Below are 21,492 nucleotides of genomic sequence, written 5' to 3' on the forward strand. Positions count from 1 at the left end.
TTTTGCCTTGGGTTTCTCTGCCCTCCACTTTTACTCATCTCCTTTCTGACTTTTGCTTTTGTCTCCTTTTTGTCTCCCTCTGTCTCCCTGCATTGGTTCCCATCCCCCTGCCATATTAGTTTAACTCCTTCCCAACAGCACTAACAAACACTCCCCCTTGGACATTGGTTCCGGTCCTGCCTAGGTGCAGACCATCCGGTTTGTACTGGTCCCACCTCCCCCAGAACCGGTTCCAATGCCCCAGGAATTTGAATCCCTCCCTGCTGCACCACTGCTCAAGCCACGTATTCATCTGAGCTATCCTGGGATTCCTACTCTGACTAGCACGTGGCACTGGTAGCAATCCCAAGATTACTACTTTTGAGGTCCTACGTTTTAATTTAGCTCCTAGCTCCTTAAATTCGTCTCGTAGGACCTCATTCCTTTTTTTACCTATATCGTTGGTACCAATGTGCACCACGACAACTGGCTGTTCACCCTCCCTTTTCAGAATGTCCTGCACCTGCTCCAAGACATCCTTGACCCTTGCACCAGGGAGGCAACATACCATCCTGGAGTCTCAGTTGCGGCTGCAGAAACGCCTATCTATTCCCCTTATAATCGAATCCCCTATCACTATCGCTCTCCCACTCTTTTTCCTGCCCTCCTGTGCAGCAGAGCCAACCACGGTGCCATGAACTTGGTTGCTGCTGCCCTCCCCTGATGAGTCATCCCCCTCAACAGTACTCAAAACAGTGTATCTGTTTTGCAGGGGGATGACCGCAGAGGACTCCTGCACTACCTTCCTTGCACTGCTCTTCCTGCTGGTCTTCCATTCCCTAGCTGGCTGTGTACCCTTCACCTGCGGTAAGACCAACTCGCTACACGTGCTACTCACATCATTCTCAGCATTGTGGATGCTCCAGAGTAAATCCACCCTCAGCTCCAATTCCGCAATGTGGACCGTCAGGAGCTGGAGGCGGATACACCTCCCGCACACGTAGTCGTCAGGGACACCGGAAGTGTCCCTGACTTCCCACATGGTACAGGAGGAGCATATCACGTGACCGAGCTCTCCTGGCATGACTTAACCCTTAGATACACTTAAATAACCCTGTTATTTTAAATGCGTTAATATCTAGTAAATTGGTAGAGAAGTCAGTGTCATAAAAACATTTTAAGCATTGTTTGCTAATACTGGCAACAGTAATTTTAGTGGGGACATAGCAAAAGAAGTTCGGACTTACCCCCTCAGGCTTCCCTTCCCTTGCCTTGCTGCCAAACCACCTCAGGCCCTCTGATCTGAAGAGCTCAAGCACAAAGTATACCAACCATTTGTTTGAACACCCCTAGATCTAGGCACCCTTCCAGCAATGATGAAGGAAAGCAAGTTGGAAAGGTCCAGTATGCCCCCTCCCACCTCACTTCCATGGATGTCCTTTCCCTGTATCTGTTGTAAGTTCAGGCCCAGACATGCCTCTTTGTGGAATTTGCAAAAATCAAAGGGCAACACAAAAGGGACAAGAGTTACGAAGTAGCAGCTATCTATGTCTTTTTCCTCTCTCCAGTGACAGAATCGAGCATTTCCGAGGTACTATGGAGAGGAGTATTGGGGTCTGAAATTCAGTACCGCTGGAAAGCTGGTACTCCCCCCACCTTTTTGTGGCCATTAGCGGCGACATTTTTTCGTGGGGCTGGGCCACCCCATATTCAGCTCCAAAAGTGAACAAATGGGTTCCAGCGCTAATGAACGCTTCCAAAGTGGATTTTTCAGTGGTGTGGCTGTCTTAATTTGAGCGTTATCACCACTGAGAAATTCAGCATGCAGGTAAGGGTTTCTAATGAGCCAGCTGCGCCAGGGTTTGTAGCAAGGCCCTGAGGGGGAAGGATGGCTGGTGTAAGAAGTGCAAAGAGAGCCAACAGGTTCACTGATATGGAGCTGGAGGTACTGATGAACGGTGTGGAGGACAGAAGAAGAATACTGTTTCTTGACGTGGGGAGACCTGGCAGACCGCCAGTACATAATGCATGGAGGGAGATTGCAGGGGAGTTGTCAGGCATCTCCATGTATGTGAGGACGAATCCTTCCAGGAGGGTGCTGGCCAGTCTGCACCCAGCCCTTCCAGGGTGGCGATGGGTTGACGCCTCCTAGCTCTGGGGCGACGGGGATCCTCCTCCTCCTGCTGCACCTCCTCATCAGGTGGTACCGCTGGCTCGACCTCCAGCAGCTGTTCCCTCATGATGGCCAGGTTGTGCAGCATGCACAGACAACACTGATGATGGAGACCCATTGAGGAGAGTACTGTAAGGTGCCACCAGAGAGGTCCAGGCACCGGAACCTCTGCTGAAGGATGCCTATGCACTGCTCGATGATGCACCTGGTAGCATAATGAGCATCATTGTATGCATGCTCTGGCGCTGACCTGGGGTTCCGCAGTGGAGTGAGCAGCCAAGTGGACAGGGGATATCCCTTGTCTCCAAGCAGCCAACTGCAATCCTGATTCGAGCCCGTCAAGATGGTGGGCACAGAATGAACGAATCATGGCTGCTGTCTGTCTTGCCTGCTGCCTCTCTGTACGGTGCTGATGGCGACGCCTTCTCCTGCGTGCCACCCTGCTTCTGACCAAGTGTACCAGGTGTCGCCCTCCCAACATTCCTCCCATCCTCAGGGTGAAGCCTGCCAAGCAGGTCTCTGCAGCCCACATGCCTCCACTAAAGAGTCAGACCTGAAAGTTGTACAAAAGTATGTGCAAACCTCTGAGCAGCACTCAGCAGGTTGCATGGAGCCAAAACAATTAATAAAACTATTAAAGGATAAATACAGTGGATGCTGTAACCTTAAATAAAAACACTAATAATTAATAAAACTATTAAAAGGTAAATACAGTGGATGCTATAATCTTAAATAAAAACACTAATAATGAACAAAACTATTAAAAGATAAATACAGTGGATGCTGTAATCTTAAATAAAAATCAATAAAACTATTTCCCTACTAACGGGCCCCGATCGCAGTATCACTCCAGCGGTGTCCCGTTCAAGCACCGACTCGACTACCTCGCGGAGGCAATGCTGGGAAAAGGCTTACCATTTTGCAGCTGAAACTCCCTGTCCTTGCCGCTTTCCAGCGGCCTGCACGCTGCACAGCTCATCGCTGGAATATCACTTTTACAGCGGCTTCACCGCTCTTTTTCCGGTGGAAATGCACACCGCTCAAATCCCCCCCCAAGCTGAATATGGCTCGGGGAGGGAAAATCCTCCGACTGTGGCGTCCGATCGATTTTTTCGGTCGACCGCCCAAACTCCGCGGTAGCCGTCCCTTCGGGGACGGTGGATTTCGGCCCCTTGGACTTTTATCTCCACTTGTTCCTTCCCATCACACTATTCATAGGAACATAGGAAAAGGAGTTGGTCATTCAACCCCTGAATTCCACCATTCAATTAGATAATGGCTGATCTCTATCTTAGTTCCATCTACCCGCCTTGGTTCCATAACCCTTAGTATCCTGGCCTAAAAAAAATCTATCAATCTCAGTTTTGAAATTTTCAATCGACTTGGCCTCAAGCTTTTTGGGGGAGAAAGTTCCAGATTCCCACTACCATTTGTGTGAAGAAGTTCTTTCTCATATCACCCCTGAAATGGCATAGATCTAATTTTAAGGTTATGCCCCTTGTCCTGGACTCCTCCACAGAGGAAATAGTTTCTCTCAACCTGCCCTATCAACTCCTTTAATCATCTTAAACATCTTAATTAGATCACTTCTACACTCAAATGAAAACAAGCCGACCTCTTGGACATCCACATGTTAAACATTTTATGAATCTTACTTTCTATATCTTTTGTTGCAGACACCACATTAACATGGTTATTTATTGTTACTGAATTTTGCTTACTCAAAGTGTAATTGTTATCCATGAAATACAATTCAGTACTATTTTCATTGTTCTATATGGCATTTTACCTGTTGAATTTATAAACTATTAAAAGGCATGAGAGGAATGCTTTGGTATATAAATCTTTGATTTGGGATTTACTTTATGCCTTAATTCACAAATAAGACATGAGAGTAGAATCTATTTTGTGCATTGATTTTCTCTTATTTTACTTTATCGGCAGATTAACCAACATGGTTTTAGACAAAAATTTAAAATGAAGGCTCCTTTCAAGTATGACAGTCCAAATCCATATAAGGCTTTGGATAAGGTAATTATTAATTTGTATTTTAGTCAATTGGGTTGAAATTGTTCTGCACCATAAGATTTTCTTCAATCAATAGCTGCATGCACTAAGGAAGCATCATCATTCTAGCCAGAACAAAAAAAAAGAAATAACTATATTTTACCCTTACTACCTTTTTGCGTCAGTTAACTAGAATTAATTTTTGCTTTCATTTTAATTCAATTATCTCCGTTTGTTGTTTGATGGATAAGGATTGAGGAGACAGTTCAAGGTAATGACCGACACAGGAGGAAAGGGGTAATCTCACTTCAACCTTAAAAAAAATTAAAGGTCTGCCCCTTGGAATTACTTACTTCATAGGTGATTGGAATTTCCTATTTGTATGTATGATTTGAGCTACCTTCAGAGAATGAGGAAGACTGTACCTAAAATGTAAGTAATTCAACAATATAGGGAAACCATTCTATGTCTTAAGAAGCATAATCAGAAAGTCTATTGGAACTTTCTTATGAAAAGGGTATGAGACTTGTGGACCAAAGGTTTACTACTAAAGCAAATAGTATAAATGGATTCGAGAGGTAATTAGATGTGTTTCTGGAAATAAATTGAGAAATATAGGCCTGGATATTACAGCACTGAGTATCTGACAACACATTTTTCCTCTGGGTGCTCCCTTGATTGTTTGAAGTATTCCAAAGGCCCACTAGAACTGTAGTGATAGGATGTAAATGCGAGCAGGATAATGGAGTCATGTAATCTATGAGATTTTCCATCATCCCATTCTCCCATACATTCCTCACAGGATGGTACAGACTAAGCAGGCCCAGCTCTCAGACTATAGAAACATAGAAAATAGGTGCAGGAGTAGGCCATTCGGCCCTTTGAGCCTGCACCACCATTCAATAAGATCATAGCTGATCATTCCCTCAGTACCCCTTTCCTGCTTTCTCTCCATACCCTTTGATCCCTTTAGCCATAAGGGCCATATCTAACTCACTCTTGAATACATCTAACGAACTGGCATCAACAACTCTCTGTGGTAGAGAATTCCACAGGCTAACAACTCTCTGAATGAAGAAGTTTCTCCTCATCTCGGTCCTAAATGGCTTATCCCTTATCATACTGTGACCCCTGTTTCTGGACTTCCTCAACATCGGGAACATTCTTCCTGCATCTAAACTGTCCAGGCCCGTCAGAATTTTATATGTTTCTATGAGATCCCCTCTCATTCTTCTAAACTCCAGTGAATATCGGCCCAGTCGATCCAGTCTCTCCTCATATGTCAGTCCTGCCATTCCGGGAATCAGTCTGGTGAACCTTCGCTGCACTCCCTCAATAGCAAGAGCATCCTTCCTCAGATTAGGAGACCAAAACTGAACACAATATTCTAGGTGAGGCCTCAATAAGGCCGTGTACAAGTGCAGTAAGACCTCCCTGCTCCTATACTCAAATCCCCTAGCTATGAAGGCCAACATTCCATTTGCCTTCTTCACCACCTACTGTACCTGCATGCCAACTTTCAATGACTGATGTACCATGACACCCAGGTCTCGCTGCACCTCCCCTTCTCCTAATCTGTCGTCATTCAGATAATATTCTGCCTTTCTGTTTTTGCCACCAAAGTGGATAACCTCACATTTGTCCACATTATATTGCATCTGGCATGCATTTGCCCACTCACCTAACCTGTCCAAGTCTCTTAGCATCCTCCTCACAGCTCACACCGCCACCCAGTTTAGTATCATCTGCAAACTTGGAAATATTACACTTGATTCCTTCATCTAAATCATTGATGTATATTGTAAATAGCTGGGGTCCCAACACTGAGCCCTGCGGCACCCCACCAATCACAGCCTGCCATTCTGAAAAGGACCCGTTTATCCTGACTCTCTTTTAATTCTCTATCCACATCAGTACATTACCCCCAATACCATGTGCTTTAATTTTGCACACCAATTTCTTGTGTGGGACCTTGTCAAAAGCCTTTTGAAAGTCCAAATACACCACATCCACTGGTTCTCCCTTGCCCACTCTACTAGTTACATCCTCAAAAAATTCCAGAAGATTTGTCAAGCATGATTTCCCTTTCATAAATCCATGCTGACTTGGACCGATCCTGTCACTGCTTTCCAAATGCGCTGCTATTTCATCTTTAAATTCCAACAGAGGATGTTGGAAGGTGCCAAAATGAAACTTCCATTTGAGCAGGCGAGATTTTGATATATTGTAAGGAGAGCACTTATATTAGGAGAAAATTTATTGCTGCTGTCCGTTTAAGGTTTTGAACTTAAAACTACTTACTACTGAGGCCTGAATCTGTGATTCCAGAATTTTAACAGTGATTATGCAATCTCCTGCAGGGATGTTGATGGAATGACAATTTTGTGTGTGTGAGCAATGAGGATTCACAATGTATTTATTGACAGGAGATGCAGCTCTAAGACATTGGAACCAATTTTGATGTGATCACTTTCAGGATGCTGGGTTTGACTGAAATAAAAACAGAAAATGCTGGAAATACTCAGCAGGCCAGGCAGCATCTGTGGAGAGAAAAACAGAGTTAACGGGGCCGAAATTGCCCCTTTGTGCAGGCCCATGTTAGCGCTGTCGGCCAGCGTTACCAGAGTGCCAATACGTTAGCGCGTAGGTGCGGCAGCCACATCGACCTGTGCGGATTTTCCCTCTGGGTTTCACTGGTGAAAAGTGGTTTGCACTGCGCCCCGCAATTAGCGCACCGGTGTAGCACACGCAAGGCAATGACATCCTCGACGTGCGTGCGTTGACCTACGCGCCAACCCCAATGCACCTGTGGGCTATACCACCGACAGCTTCTCGGTGTGAGGAGCAGCAGTGGCTGTAACGCCCCAGCTGGCCTTAAAGGGGTGATGCCGCGGCAGAGGCCGCCATCTTTTTTGAGTCAGACGACTTTTCAGTCGGCCCGACAATGGCAGCCGCTGGTTCGGCCGGGCTGCTAACAGGCAGGGTGCCGGGCCGCTGGCCGACACCCTCCATGATGACCCAATGGGCATTGAATGTACTGCTCAGACTGCAGCGGCCCTCCCCTTTAAGAGAAGTAGAGGGACAGTGCGACATAGCGGTATGTTGAGCGCGGTGCTGAGCGTCATGCCCCCATGAGCACGCGCAAATGCTGGAGGAATGCCAGGTTAGCGCTGTCAACAAACTCTGCTCAGCTGGACACAGATGAACAGGATAATCATTGAGGGGCAGCAGAAAACCTGCTACGTATTGACAAGCCTTCCATGCACACCGTTCATGATTGCAGAGAGGACGGAGAAGTCCACCTCAAGCAGGGCATTGTGAGGATGTCTTCCTCCATGGATAGGGTGGCCATCTCCGTGGAACATCAACTGCAGTAATTAAATGTGTCCATGCAGGCCTTGACCACAACACGACAGACTCTGGATGCCAACATGTTTAGCATCTTAAATAGGATGAAAGATACTTTAGCCTTGACCTTACAGTGTGTCATTGATCTGCACCAGCAGAGTGGTAGGAGTGAAGTGTGACTGGTGCATGACAGGGATGAAGGCGAAAGGGGACATGGAAATGGGAACTCCACTCAAAGCACTCCCACTTCTCAACAACTGCCTGCCCCCCTCACCTCAGTCAGTACTCGGCATGCTGCTTCCTCTCCCAATGGCCGAATCTGCCCCTGCACAGAGTCTTTGGCGAGCCTCTCACAGGTTCCAATACCTAGAGGTCATTGACGAAGAGCATCTCAAAAGTCAGAACAGGAATCTGAGCAGCCTGCCTCTACCTCTGTTGAAGCCTCAAGAGTTGCACCACATAGGATCAGTAAGAAAAGGAAGAGGAAAGGTTTGTAGTTCAACAAGGATATGCACATAGATATTAACATAAGAATTAGGAACAGGAGTAGGCCATCTAGCCCCTCGAGCCTGCTCCGCCACCCAACAAGATCACGGCTGATCTGGCCGTGGACTCAGCTCCACTTACCCGCCCTCTCCCCATAACCCTTAATTCCCTTATTGGTTAAAAATCTATCTTTCTGTGATTTGAATACATTCAATGAGCTACCCTCAACTGCTTCCTAGGGCAGAGAATTCCATAGATTCACAACCCTCTGGGAGAAGAAATTCCTTCTCAACTCGGTTTTAAATTGGCTCCCCCGTATTTTGAGGCTGTGCCCCCTAGTTCTAGTCTCCCCGACCAGTGGAAACAACCTCTTTGCCTCTATCTTGTCTATCCCTTTCATTATTTTAAATGTTTCTACAAGATCACCTCTCATCCTTCTGAACTCCAACGAGTAAAGACCCAGTCTACTCAATCTATCATCATAAGGTAACCCCCTCATCTCCGGAATCAGCCTAGTGAATCGTCTCTGTACCCCCTCCAAAGCTAGTATATCCTTCCTTAAGTAAGGTGACCAAAACTGCACGCAGTACTCCAGATGTGGCCTCACCAATACCCTGTACAGTTGCAGCAGGACCTCCCTGCTTTTGTACTCCATCCCTCTCGCAATGAAGGCCAACATTCCATTCGCCTTCCTGATTACCTGCTGCACCTGCAAACTAACTTTTTGGGATTCATGCACAAGGACCCCCAGGTCCCTCTGCACCGCAGCATGTTGTAATTTCTCCCCATTCAAATAATATTCCCTTTTACTGTTTTTTTTCCCAAGGTGGATGACCTCACATTTTTCGACGTTGTATTCCATCTGCCAAACCTTAGCCCATTCGCTTAACCTATCTAAATCTCTTTGCAGCCTCTCTGTGTCCTCTACACAACCCGCTTTCCCACTAATTTTTGTGTCATCTGCAAATTTTGTTACACTACACTCTGTCCCCTCTTCCAGGTCATCTATGTATATTTGAACAGTTGTGGTCCCAGCACCGATCCTTGTGGCACACCACTAACCACCGATTTCCAACCCGAAAAGGACCCATTTATCCCGACTCTCTGCTTTCTGTTCGCCAGCCAATTCTCGATCCATGCTAATACATTTCTTCTGACTCCGCGTACCTTTATCTTCTGCAGTAACCTTTTGTGTGGCACCTTATCGAATGCCTTTTGGAAATCTAAATACACCACATCCATCGGTACACCTCTATCCACCATGCTCGTTACATCCTCTAAGAATTCCAGTAAATTAGTTAAACATGATTTCCCCTTCATGAATCCATGTTGCGTCTGCTTGATTGCACGATTCCTATCTAGATGTCCCGCTATTTCTTCCTTAATGATAGCTTCAAGCATTTTCCCCACTACAGATGTTAAACTAACCGGCCTACAGTTACCTGCCTTTTGTCTGCCCCCTTTTTTAAACAGAGGCGTTACATTAGCTGCTTTCCAATCCGATGGTATCTCCCCAGAGTCCAGAGAATTTTGGTAGATTATAACGAATGCATCTGCTATAACTTCCGCCATCTCTTAATACCCTGGGATGCATTTCATCAGGACCAGGGGACTTGTCTACCTTGAGTCCCATTAGCCTGTCCAGCACTACCTCCCTAGTGATAGTGATTGTCTCAAAGTCCTCCCTTCCCACATTCCCATGACCAGCAATTTTTGGCATGGTTTTTGTGTCTTCCACTGTGAAGACCGAAGCAAAATAATTGTTTAAGGTCTCAGCCATTTCCATATTTCCCATTATTAAATCCCCCTTCTCATCTTCTAAGGGACCAGCATTTACTTTAGTCACTCTTTTCCGTTTTATATATCGGTAAAAGCTTTTACTATCTGTTTTTATGTTTTACGCATGTTTGTTTTCATAATCTATCTTTCCTTTCTTTATTGCTTTCTTAGTCATTCTTTACTGTCATTTAAAATTTTCCCAATCTTCTAGTTTCCCACTAACCTTGGCCATCTTATACGCATTGGCTTTTAATTTGATACTCTCCTTTATTTCCTTGGTTATCCACGGCTGGTTATCCCTTCTCTTACCGCCCTTCTTTTTCACTGGAATATATTTTTGTTGAGCACTATGAAAGAGCTCCTTATAAGTCCTCCACTGTTCCTGAATTGTGCCACCGTTTAGTCTGTGTTCCCAGTCTCCTTTAGCCAACTCTGCCCTCATCCCACTGTAGTCCCCTTTGTTTAAGCATAGTACGCTCGTTTGAGACTACTTCCTCACCCTCAATCTGTATTACAAATTCAACCATACTGTGATCACTCATTCCAAGAGGATCTTTTACTAGGAGATCGTTTATTATTCCTGTCTCATTACACAGGACCAGATCTAAGATAGCTTGCTCCCTTGTAGGTTCTGTAACATACTGGTCTAAGAAACAATCCCGTATGCATTCTATGAATTCCCCCTCAAGGCTACCCTGTGCGATTTGACTTGACCAATCGATTTGTAAGTTAAAATCCCCCATAATTACTGCCGTTCCTTTTTCACATGCCTCCATTATTCCCTTGATTATTGTCCACCCCACCGTGAAGTTATTATTTGTTTTTGCAAATGTTAGGTTATTAAGTTTTCGTTGCTTACTAGAATCAAATAAAAGTATTACTTTGCACCACTTTCCCATGCTTCCCATTATTGATTGCTGGGTAGCATCTCGCCTTTTCAGTTGTTTGTTGATGATTGGGACATGAATTGACATTTACCAATGTACAGTGCAGTGGGTGATTGGTTGGTAGCAAGCAGCATTGTGTCAGTGGGATTTGGGGCGTGGTGGGGATGAGAATGGGAGTTAGATGTAGTTGTTACATGGGTCCAATTATGGTAACTAAGTGATACTTACAGCTATAAAGGAATAGCTGGCATTCCAGACAGCAGTGTGAGTGGCTGGTGCTATAATGGGGTCGCCATCTTCCTTTTCCTCTTCCTCCTTGGATTCGTTGGCAGATGATGAGTTCTCAGCACCTTGCTCCCCCAGCAGCTCTAATCCTCGCTGCTGGGCATTGTTATGCAGAGCGCAGCACACCACGATCATTTTGGGGACCCTGGCTAGTGAATACTGAAGGACGCATCCAGAGCTGTCCAGGTACCTAAAGCGCATCTTGAGCATGCCGCACGCTTGTTCAATGGCTTTCATTTTACTGCTTTTAGGTTTCATTGGTTGAGTTTCTCACAGCCACATTTGAAGGGGGTATCCTTTGTCTAAGAGCAGCCACCCCTTAAGTCTGCTTGTAGGTCCAACAAGCTTGGACTGTCTCCAGCAGCGCCGTGGGAGGATCCAGAGGCAAAAAAGTTGAGGGCTGTGGTCACTTTCAAAGTCACTGGTAATGTGTAGCCACCAAGTCCCGCAGGAATCAGGTCTTCTTCTAGGAGACTGCAGATGTCTGCCACCACTTGACGTGACAACTTCAGCCTCCCGAGGCACTGCTCTTCCGAGAGATCAAGGAGACTGAGCCTCAAGCTCGACCCCTCTCCTCACCACCTGCAGGTCTATCCACAACAGGCTGCTGCTGCTCATTATGGTCATCTTGAACATAAGAAATAGGAACAGGAGTAGGCCATACGAACCTTTGAGCCTGCAATGCCATTCAATAAGATCATGGCTGATGTGATCTTGGCCTCAACTCCACTTCTCTGCCTGTTCTCCATAACCCTTGACTCCCCTATCTTGTCTATCTCAGCCTTGAATATATTCAATGACTCAGCTTATACAGCTCTCTGGGGTAGAGAATTCCAGAGATTCACGACTCTCTGGTGAGAAATGAAATTCCTCATCTCCGTTTTAAATTCTGAAACTATGCCCCCTAGTTCTAGATTCCACCACGAGGGGAAACATTCTCTCAGCATCTATCCAGTCAAGCTTCTTCAGAATATTATATGTTTCAATAAGATCACCTCTCATTCTTCTAAACTCCAATGAGTTCAGGCCCAACCTGTTCAACATTTCCTTATAAGACAACCCCTTCATCCCAGGAATCAACCTAGTGAACCTTCTCTGAACTGCCTCCAATGCAAGTATACCCCTCCTTAAATAAGGAGACCAAAACTGTACGCAGTACTCTAGGTGTGGTCTCACCAACGCCCTGTACAGTTGTAGCAAAACGTCCCTATTTTTATACTCCATCCCCTTTGCAATAAAGGCCAACATTCCATTTGCCTTCCTAATTACTTGCTGTACCTGCATGCTAACGTTTTGTGTTTCATATACAAGGACACCCAAATCCCTCTGCCGAGGTCCCCATCCGAGGTCCAATATAAGGGAGCTAAGGCACCACCCATCCTAATCTGAGTATCAAACTGTCCAAAGTGGAGAAACTAAGCTCTCACAGATAGTAGGGATAAACGAGTCTTTTTCAGGTTGGCAGGCTGTAACTAGTGGGGTGCCGCAAGGATCAGTGCTGGGGCCTCAACTATTTACAATCTATATTAATTACCTAGATGAAGGGATTGCGTGTAATGTATCCAAGTTTGCTGACAATTACAAAGCTAGGTGGGACAGTAAACTGTGAGGAGAACAGAAAGGGGGAGATATTTGGTCAGGCCCAGTTTAGGGTGGTAACTTTCAACCTTTTAATAAGTTAGTGTCTGGTGAAATGGGTTGCTAAATTGCGTGAAATTGTGCATTTTTGTCCCCGGAATGAAGGGGAGGCAATAAATGAGGTGCTAATGACCTCAGTGGGGCACCGCAGGGATGCTATTGCTACAGCGTTACCCAGTGTCACCTGACTTGCATTCAGCAATCAGCCTTCAATCATTATCTTTAGCTCATTCCAGCTCTTGAAGTAGGGAGCAGTTTCAGGCAGCAGATGCTCATTTTCAGTATTGCTGCACTTGCGTCAGAGCTCTCAGCAACTCAGAACCTTTGTGGAATGGCTGTTCAGAATCCTGGTGCAAGGGAGAAGGCCACGTGATTCAACCAAATGACATTGGAGACATTGATGGGGGCAGTGGAGAGAAGGAGGGATGCACTGTTCCCTCCATCTGGAAGGAGACCATCGCCACAGGTATTCAGGATCATGTGGCAAGAGGTGGCCGAAGAGATGTTAGCCAGCATGGTGGTAGACAGAACCCTCACACAGTGCCGCAAGAAATTCAACGACCTGAGTCGGGTGGTCAAGGTGAGTACATGTTGCCACAATTCCTACATAACAGCCTCTGAACCTCTGACTGTGCACACTGTGCAAACCACCAATTCTGTACTCACAATCACATCCTCATTTCATGCCTTGCCTATATTCACAGCTATTCAACCATGGCAGGGCATATCTTCCTCACACAAGTTCCTTTCTTTTGCAGGCTAAGATGGCACATAACAGCAGTGAGCAGAAGTGGATTAGAGGTGGGGCATGTTATATCTGTAAACTTATGTATACTCTGTACAGCCACCAGAGGCTTCATCCTCTGGAGTCCCAAGGGATCCCATAATCCTTTGGGAGCACAGGTATTTAAGGAGGCCTAACAGGTTGGAGAAGCACTCTGGTGACCTGCAAATAAAGACTAAGGTCACACTTTACTTTGAGCTCACAGTATCCAGTCAGACTCTTTCTTCATACATAACAACTGGCGATGAGATACAGATAACGAACCCAATGATGCAGAGAACAGTGGGCACCCTGAAGAAATTTTCGGAGGGAGATGATTGGGAAACCTTCGTGGAGCGACTTGACCAGTACTTCGTGGCCAATAAGCTGGAAAGACAAGAAAACGCTGCCAAATGAAGGGCGATTCTCCTCACCGTCTGCGGAGCACCAACGTATGACCTCATGAAAAATCTGCTTGCTCCAGCGAAACTCACAGAGAAATCATACGATGATTTGTGCACACTGGTCCGGGAGCATCTGAACCCGAAGGAAAGCTTTCTGATGGCGAGGTATTGGTTCTACACCTACAAAAAGATCTGGAGGCCAGGAAGTGGCTAGTTATGTCGCCGAGCTAAAATGCCTTGCAGGACATTGCGAACTTGAAGGACATTTGGAGCACATGCTCAGAGACTTTTTCGTGCTTGGCATTGGCCATGAAATGATACTTCGCAAACTTTTGACTGTAGAGACCCCAACCTTGAGTAAGGCCATAGCTGTTGTGTATGGAGAAAAAGTCAGACTGAACACTGTGAGCTCAAAGTAAAATGTGACCTTAGTCTTTTATTGCAGGTCTCCAGAGTGCCTCTCCAACCTGTGAAGCCTTCTTCAATCCCTGTGCTCCCAAGGGATTATGGGAACCCTTGGGAATGAGCCCTCTGGTGGCTGTACAGAGTAAAAACAAGTCCACATATATAACAACTTTCCCCCCCAAAGCCAATAGTGTAACTATTTACAATCTGAGTTGATCTGGGGCCCTTCTTGCCCTGGTCGATCGTCTCGATGTGAAGGCTGGTGTTGTTGAATCATTTGTTGGGCCCTCACTGGGCTGCTGTGCAGCTGGCCTTGCTGGGCTGCCTGGTGTGTTGGGCCCTGCAGGGCTGTTGCGGATGATGTGTTCTGCTTCGTGGTCAACCGTGGTGTCGATTGCCACTGGTGTGTGTGTTGGTTGATCGAAAAAGTTAGGGTCTAAGGTAGGTTGCTCAGGGTAGTCCGTGAATCTGAGTTTGATTTGGTCCAAGTGTTTCCGGTGAATTGAGTCCATTTGAAAGTTTGACCCGAAACACCCTGCTCCTCTCTTCGGCCACGACAGTGCCGGGAAGCCACTTAGGACCGTGTCCATAATTTAATACAAATACAGGATCATTGACTTCAATCTTGCGTGACACATTTTGGCTATCATGGTATTTGTTGAAGCTACCTGCTCTCTACCTGTTCACGTAGATCAGGGTGAACTAACGAGAGCCTTGTCTTCAGTGCTCTTTTCATGGGATCCCAGTGAGTGAGTGTGGTCTCGTGCGGTAGCTAAGCTGAACTCGGGATAAGCGAGTCCACAGTGAACCTTCAGTTACCCTCTTCAAGCCTTGCTTGATGGTTTGCACCACTCTCTCTGCCTGACCATTGGACGCTGGTTTAAATGGGGCAGATGTGACATGTTTGATCCCGTCATGAATTCTTTGAACTCAGTATTGGTAAAACATGGCCCGTTGTCGCTCACCAGGACATCGGGTAAGTCGTGTGTGACAAACATGGCCTGCAGGCTTTAAGTAGTGGCAGCGGACGTGCTAGCCGACATTATCTCACATTCAATCCACTTGCAATACGCGTCTACAACCACAAGGAACATTTTACCCAAGAACGGGCCTGCATAGTCGACGTGCACCCTAGACCACGGTTTGGAGGGCCAAGATCATAAAGTTAGTGGTGTCTCCCTGAGTACATTGCTTAACTGCGAACATGTATTACATCTGTGAATGCAGGACTCTAAGTCCGCATCGATACCGGGCCACCACACATGGGATCTGGCTATCGCTTTCATCATTACGATGCCTGGGTGGGTACTGTGGGGGGCATTGATAAAGGTTTCTCTGTCTTCTTGTGGACCACTACTCGATTGCCCCACAGCAGGCAGTCTGCCTGTATAGACATTTCATCTTTGCGCCGCTGGTACGGCTTTATCTCTTCCTGCATTTCCACTGGGACACTGGACCAGCTCCCGTGAAGCACACAGCTTTTGACTCGAGATAATAAAGGGTCCTGGCTTGTCCAGGTTTTGATCTGCCGGGCAGTGACGAGTGATTGCTCACTCTCAAATGCTTCCATAACCATGGCTAGATCTGTGGGCTGTGCCATTTCCACCCAGTGGTGGGCAATGACAGCCTACTGAGAGCATCGGCGCAGTTTTCTGTGCCTGGCCTGTGACGGATGGCGTAGTTGTATGCGGACAACGTGAGCGCCCATCTCTGGATGCGGGCCGATGCGTTGGTATTTTGGTATTTATCCCTTTACTCTCAGAAAACAGGGATATAAATAGCTTATGGTCAGTTTCCAATTCGAATTTTAGCCCAAGCAGGTATTGATGCATGTTCTTTACCCCATAGACACATGCTAACGCTTTTTGAATCATGCTGTAGGCTCACTCGGCCTTGGACAGACTCCTGGATGCATAAGCAACCGGTTGCAGTTTCCCGAAATCATTTGCTTGTTGCAATACACACCCGATGCCATATGATGACACATAACATGCTAGTACCAAACGCTTACATGGATCATACAACACAAGCAATTTGTTTGAGCATAGCAATTTTCTCACTTTTACAAAGGCATTTTCTTGGCTTTTGCCCCAAACCCATTCGCTCCCTTTTCATAGTAAGACATGTAGTGGTTCTAGCTGGGTGCTGAGACCCGGTAAGAAGTTACCAAAGTAGTTCAAGAGTCCCAGAAACGACCGCAGCTCCGTCACGTTCTGTGGACTCGGTGCGTTCTCGATTGCCTACGTCTCTGCGTTGGTGGGCCTGAGGCCGTCAGCCGCAATCCTCCTTCCCACGAACTCCACTTCAGGCGCCAGGAAAACACACTTCGAGTGTTTTAACCTGAGCCCCACACGGTTGAGTCGACTAAAAATCTTCTCCAGGTTCTGCAGGTGCTCGACTGTGTTCCGACCTGTGACCAAGATGTCGTCCTGGAAGACCACGGTGTGCGGGACCGACTTCAGTAAACTTTCCATGTGTCTCTGGAATATCGCCGCCGCTGATCGAATTCTAAACGTGCATCTGTTAGAAACAAAAAGACCTTTGTGCGTGTTGATGCAGGTGAGGGCCTTCGAAGATTCCTCCAGTTCCTGCACCATGTAGGCTGAAGTCAGATCCAGCTTCGTGAACGTCTTTCCTCCCGCCAGCAATGCAAAGAGGTTGTCAGCTTTTGGTAGTGGGTATTGGTCCTGCAGGGAGAAACGATTGATAGTTACTTTGTAATCACCACAGATTCTGACGGTGCCGTCTCCCTTGAGGACTGGGACAATAAGACTGGCCCACTCGCTGAACTCAGTCGGTGAAATGATGCCCTCTCGTTGCAGCCAGTCTAGCACAATCTCTACCCTTTCTCTCATCATATACGGTACTGCTCTCGCCTTGTGATGGATGGGTCGCGCCCCCGGAATTAGGTGGATTTGAACTTTTGCTCCTTGGAATTTCCTGATGCCTGATTCGAACAGTGAAGGAAATTTGTTTAAGACCTGTGCACACGAAGTGTCGTCAGCGGGCGATAGAGCTCCATCGTCGTCCCAGTTCCAGCGTATCTTTCCCAGCCAGCTCCTGCCGAGCAACGTGGGACCATCACCTGGTACCACCCAGAGTGGTAGCTTGTGCACCGCTCCATCGTAGGAGACCTTTATAGTAGCACTGCCGATTATAGGAATCAGTTCTTTAATGTAAATTCTTAGTCTCGTGCGAACTGGAGTTAAGACTGCCTTGATGCCGTGTTGCACCACAGCCTTTCCAAACTCTTTTTGCCCATGATGGGCTGGCTCGCGCCCGTGTCCAGCTCCATTGACACCGGGAGTCATTTAGTTCAACATTCAGCATTATCAGGGGACAATTCATGGTGAATGTGTGCACCTCATGTACCTCCGCCTCCTCTATCTGAGGCTCTTGTTCGTAGTGATCCTCTGTGGATCTGTCCTCCTCTGCAACGTGGTGGTTTGCAGGTTTAACAGGCTTACCAGCTCACCTGCACACTCGTTGGAGGTGTCCCATTGTTCCACAGCCCTTGCAAACGTATCCTTTGAATCGGCATGAATGGAAACGATGATCACCCCCGCAGGGCCAACAAGGTGTTAATGGCCTTGCATTCATCACCCTTGATGGTGGACTCTGAGACATCTGCGGACGTGTAGCTGCAGGTATGTGTGACCTGCCCTGTACATTACGATTCGAAAACAACATCACTTTGTTCACGGTACTTGTAGCAGCACTTGTGTGCTGAGAGATTTGCTTCGTATTGTCACTGGTGGCAATGAATGCCTGGGCTATCTCTATGGCCTCACTCAAGGTTGGGGTCTCTACAGTCAAAAGCTTGCGAAGTATGGTTTCGTGGCCAATGCCAAGTACGAGAAAGTCTCTGAGCACGTGCTCCAAATGTCCTTCAAATTCGCAATGTCCTGCAAGGCATCTCAGCTTGGCAACATAACAGGCCACTTCCTGGCCTTCAGACCTTTTGTCGGTGTAGAACTGGTACCTCGCCATCAGAACGCTTTCCTTCCGGTTCAAATGCTCTCGGACCAGTGTGCACAAATCGTCGTACGATTTCTCCGTGGGATTCACTGGAGTGAGCAGATTCTTCATGAGGCCATACGTTGGTGCCCCACAGACGGTGAGGAGGATCACTCTACGTTTGGCAGCGCTCTCTTCGCCATCTAGCTCGTTGGCCACGAAGTATTGGTCGAATCGCTCCACAAAAATTTCCCAATCATCTCCCTCCAAAATTTTCTCCAGGATGCCCACTGTTCTCTGCATCTTTGGGTTCGCTATCTGTACCTCGTCGCCAGTTGTTGTGTATGGAGAAAGAGTCAGACTGAACACTGTGAGCTGAAAGTAAAGTGTGACCTTAGTCTTTTATTGCAGGTCTCCAGAGTGTGTCTCCAACCTGTGAAGCCTTCTTAAATACCTGTGCTCCCAAGGGATTATGGGATCCCTTGGGACTCCGGGGAATGAGCCCTCTGTTAGCTGTACAGAGCAAATACAGGTCCACATATATAACACTAGCACTAGCCCAGGCATTCCTTGCCACCAGTGACAATACTAAGTAAATCTCTCAGCACATGAATGCTGCTACAAGTACTGTGAACAAAGTGATGTTGTTTTCAAATCGCAATGTACAGGGCAGGTCACACATGCCTGCAGCTGCACGTCCACAGATGTCTCAGCGTCCACCATCAAGGGTGGTGAATGCAAGGCCTTTAACACCTTGTTGATGCTGCGGGGGTGATCATCGTTTCCATTCATGCCGCTTCAAAGTGTACATTTGCAAGGGCTGTGGAACAATGGGACACCTCCAACGTATGTGCAGGCGAGTCGCAAACCCTGTCAATCCTGCAAACCACCATGTTGCAGAGGAGGACAGATCCATGGCGGATAACGATGAACCAGAGTCTCAGACCGAGGAGGCAGAGGTACATGGGGTGCACACATTTACCACGAATTGTCCCCCGATAATGCTGAAGGACTCCCGCTGTCAATGGAGCTGGACATGGGCACGAGCCAGTCCATCATGAGCAAAAAAACTTTCATAAATTGTGGTGCAGCAAGGCCTCAAGGCCACTCTTAACTCCAATTCACACAAAACTAAGAATTTATACAAAGGAACTGATTTCTGTAATCAGCTGTGCTACTGTAAAGGTCTCCTATGATGGAGCAGTGCACAAGTTACCACTATGTGGTACCGGGCGATGGTCCCATGCTGATCGTCAGGAGCTGGCTGGGAAAGATACGCTGGAACTGGGATGACATCCGAGCGTTATCGCCTGCTGACGACACTTATTGTGCCCAGGTCTTAAACAAATTTCCTTCGCTGTACGAACCAGGCATCGGGAAATTCCAAGGAGCAAAAGTGCAGATCCACCTAATTCCGGGGGCGCGACCCATTCATCACAAGGCGAGAGCTGTACTGTACATGATGAGAGAAAGGGTAGAGATCGAGCTAGACCAGCTGCAAAGAGAGGTCATCATTTCACCGATTAAGTTCAACGAGTGGGCCAGCCCGATCGTCCCAGTCCTCAAGGGAGATGACACCGTCAGAATCTGTGGCGATTACAAAGTAACTATCAATCGTTTCTCCCTGCAGGACCAATACCCACTAGCTACGGTCAACGACCTCTTTGCAACGCTGGCGGGAGGAAAGACGTTCACGAAGCTGGATTTGACTTCAGTCAACATGATGCAGGAGCTGGAGGAATCATCGAAGGGCCTCACCTGCATCATCACGCACAAAGGTCTCTTCGTTTATAACAGATGCCATTTGGAATTCGATCAGCGGCGGCGATATTCCAGAGAAACATGGAAAGCTTACTGAAGTCAGTCCTGTGCATGGTGGTCTTCCAGGACGACATCTTGGTCACAGGGTGGGACACAGGGCATCTGCAGAACCTGGAGGAGGTTCTTAGTCGACTCAACCGCGTGGGACTCAGATTAAAACGCTCGAAGTGTGTTTTCCTGGCGCCTAAAGTGGAGTTCCTGGGGAGAACGGCATCGGGCCCACCGATTCGCAGACAGAGCTGTGGTCATTTCTAGGACTCCTGAACTACTTTGGTAACTTGTTACCGGGTCTGAGCACACTGTTAGAACCACTGCACGCCTTACTGTGTAAAGGGGATGAATGGGTATGGGGCAAAAGCCAAGAAAATGCCTTTGTGAAAGCTAGAAAACTTATGCTCAAACAAATTGCTTGTGTTATATGATCCATGTAAGCGTTTGGTACTAGCATGTGATGCGTCGTCATATGGCGTCGGGTGTGTATTGTAACAAGCTAATGATTTTGGGAAATTGCAACCAGTTGCTTATGTATCCAGGAGTCTGTCTAAGGCTGAGAGAACTTACAGCATGATTGAAAAAGAAGTGTTAGCGTGTGCCTATCGGGTAAAGAAAATGCATCAATATCAGTTTGGGCTCAAATTTGAACTGGAAACTGACCATAAGCCACTCATATCCCTGTTTTCCAAGAGTAAAGGGACAAATACTAATGCATCGGCCTGCATCCAGAGATGGGTGCTCAGGTTGTCCGCATACAATTGCGCCATCCACCATAGACCATTCACAGAAAACTGCCGATGCTCTCAGTAGGCTGCCATTGCCCACAATGGGGTTGGAAATGGCACAGCCCACAGATTTAGTCATGGTTATGGAAGCATTTGAGAGTGAGCAATCACCCGTCACAGCCTGACAGATTAAACCTGGACGAGCCAGGGCCCCTTACTGTCACTAGTAAAAAACTGTGTGCTTCACGGGAGCTGGTCCAGTGTCCCAGTGGAAATGCAGGAAGAGATAAGGCCATTCCAGCGGTGCAAAGATGAAATGTCTATACAGGCAGATTGCCTTCTGTGGGGTAATCGGGTAGTGGTTCCCAAGAAGAGCAGAGACACCTTCATCAGTGACCTCCGCAGTACACACCCAGGCATCATAATGATGAAAGCGATAGCCAGATCCCACGTGTGGTGGCCCGGTATCGATGTGGACTTAGAGTCCTGCGTGCACAGATGTAACACATGCTCGCAGCTAAGCAATGCACCCAGGGAGGAGCCACTAAGTTTATGGTCTTGGCCCTCCAAACTGTGGTCTCAGGTCCATGTCGATTATGCAGGCCCGTTCTTGGGTAAAATGTTCCTTGTGGTTGTAGATGCGTACTCCAAATGGATTGAATGTGAGATAATGTCGGCAAGCACGTCCGCTGCCACCACTGAAAGCCTGCGGGCCATGTTTACCACGCACGGCCTGCTCGATGTCCTGGTGAGCGACAACGGGCCATGTTTCACCAGTGCTGAGTTCAAAGAATTCATGACCCGTAATGGGGTCGAACATGTTACATCTGCCCCATTGAAA

General features: G+C 47.2%; 1 protein-coding gene across 1 annotated transcript in view; it reads left to right on the plus strand.

The window, feature by feature from the left end:
* LOC139226779 (dynein axonemal heavy chain 17-like) overlaps positions 1–21,492 on the plus strand; it is a 1,002,254-nt gene that overhangs the window by 448,082 nt on the left and 532,680 nt on the right. Inside the window, exon 24 of the mRNA XM_070857781.1 lies at positions 4,097–4,183. Within this exon, the coding sequence (XP_070713882.1) occupies positions 4,097–4,183 (87 nt within the window). The remainder of the gene's footprint in view (positions 1–4,096; positions 4,184–21,492) is intronic.

The sequence above is a fragment of the Pristiophorus japonicus genome, chromosome 16, assembly GCF_044704955.1.
Source record: "Pristiophorus japonicus isolate sPriJap1 chromosome 16, sPriJap1.hap1, whole genome shotgun sequence".
Lineage (NCBI taxonomy): Eukaryota > Metazoa > Chordata > Chondrichthyes > Pristiophoridae > Pristiophorus > Pristiophorus japonicus.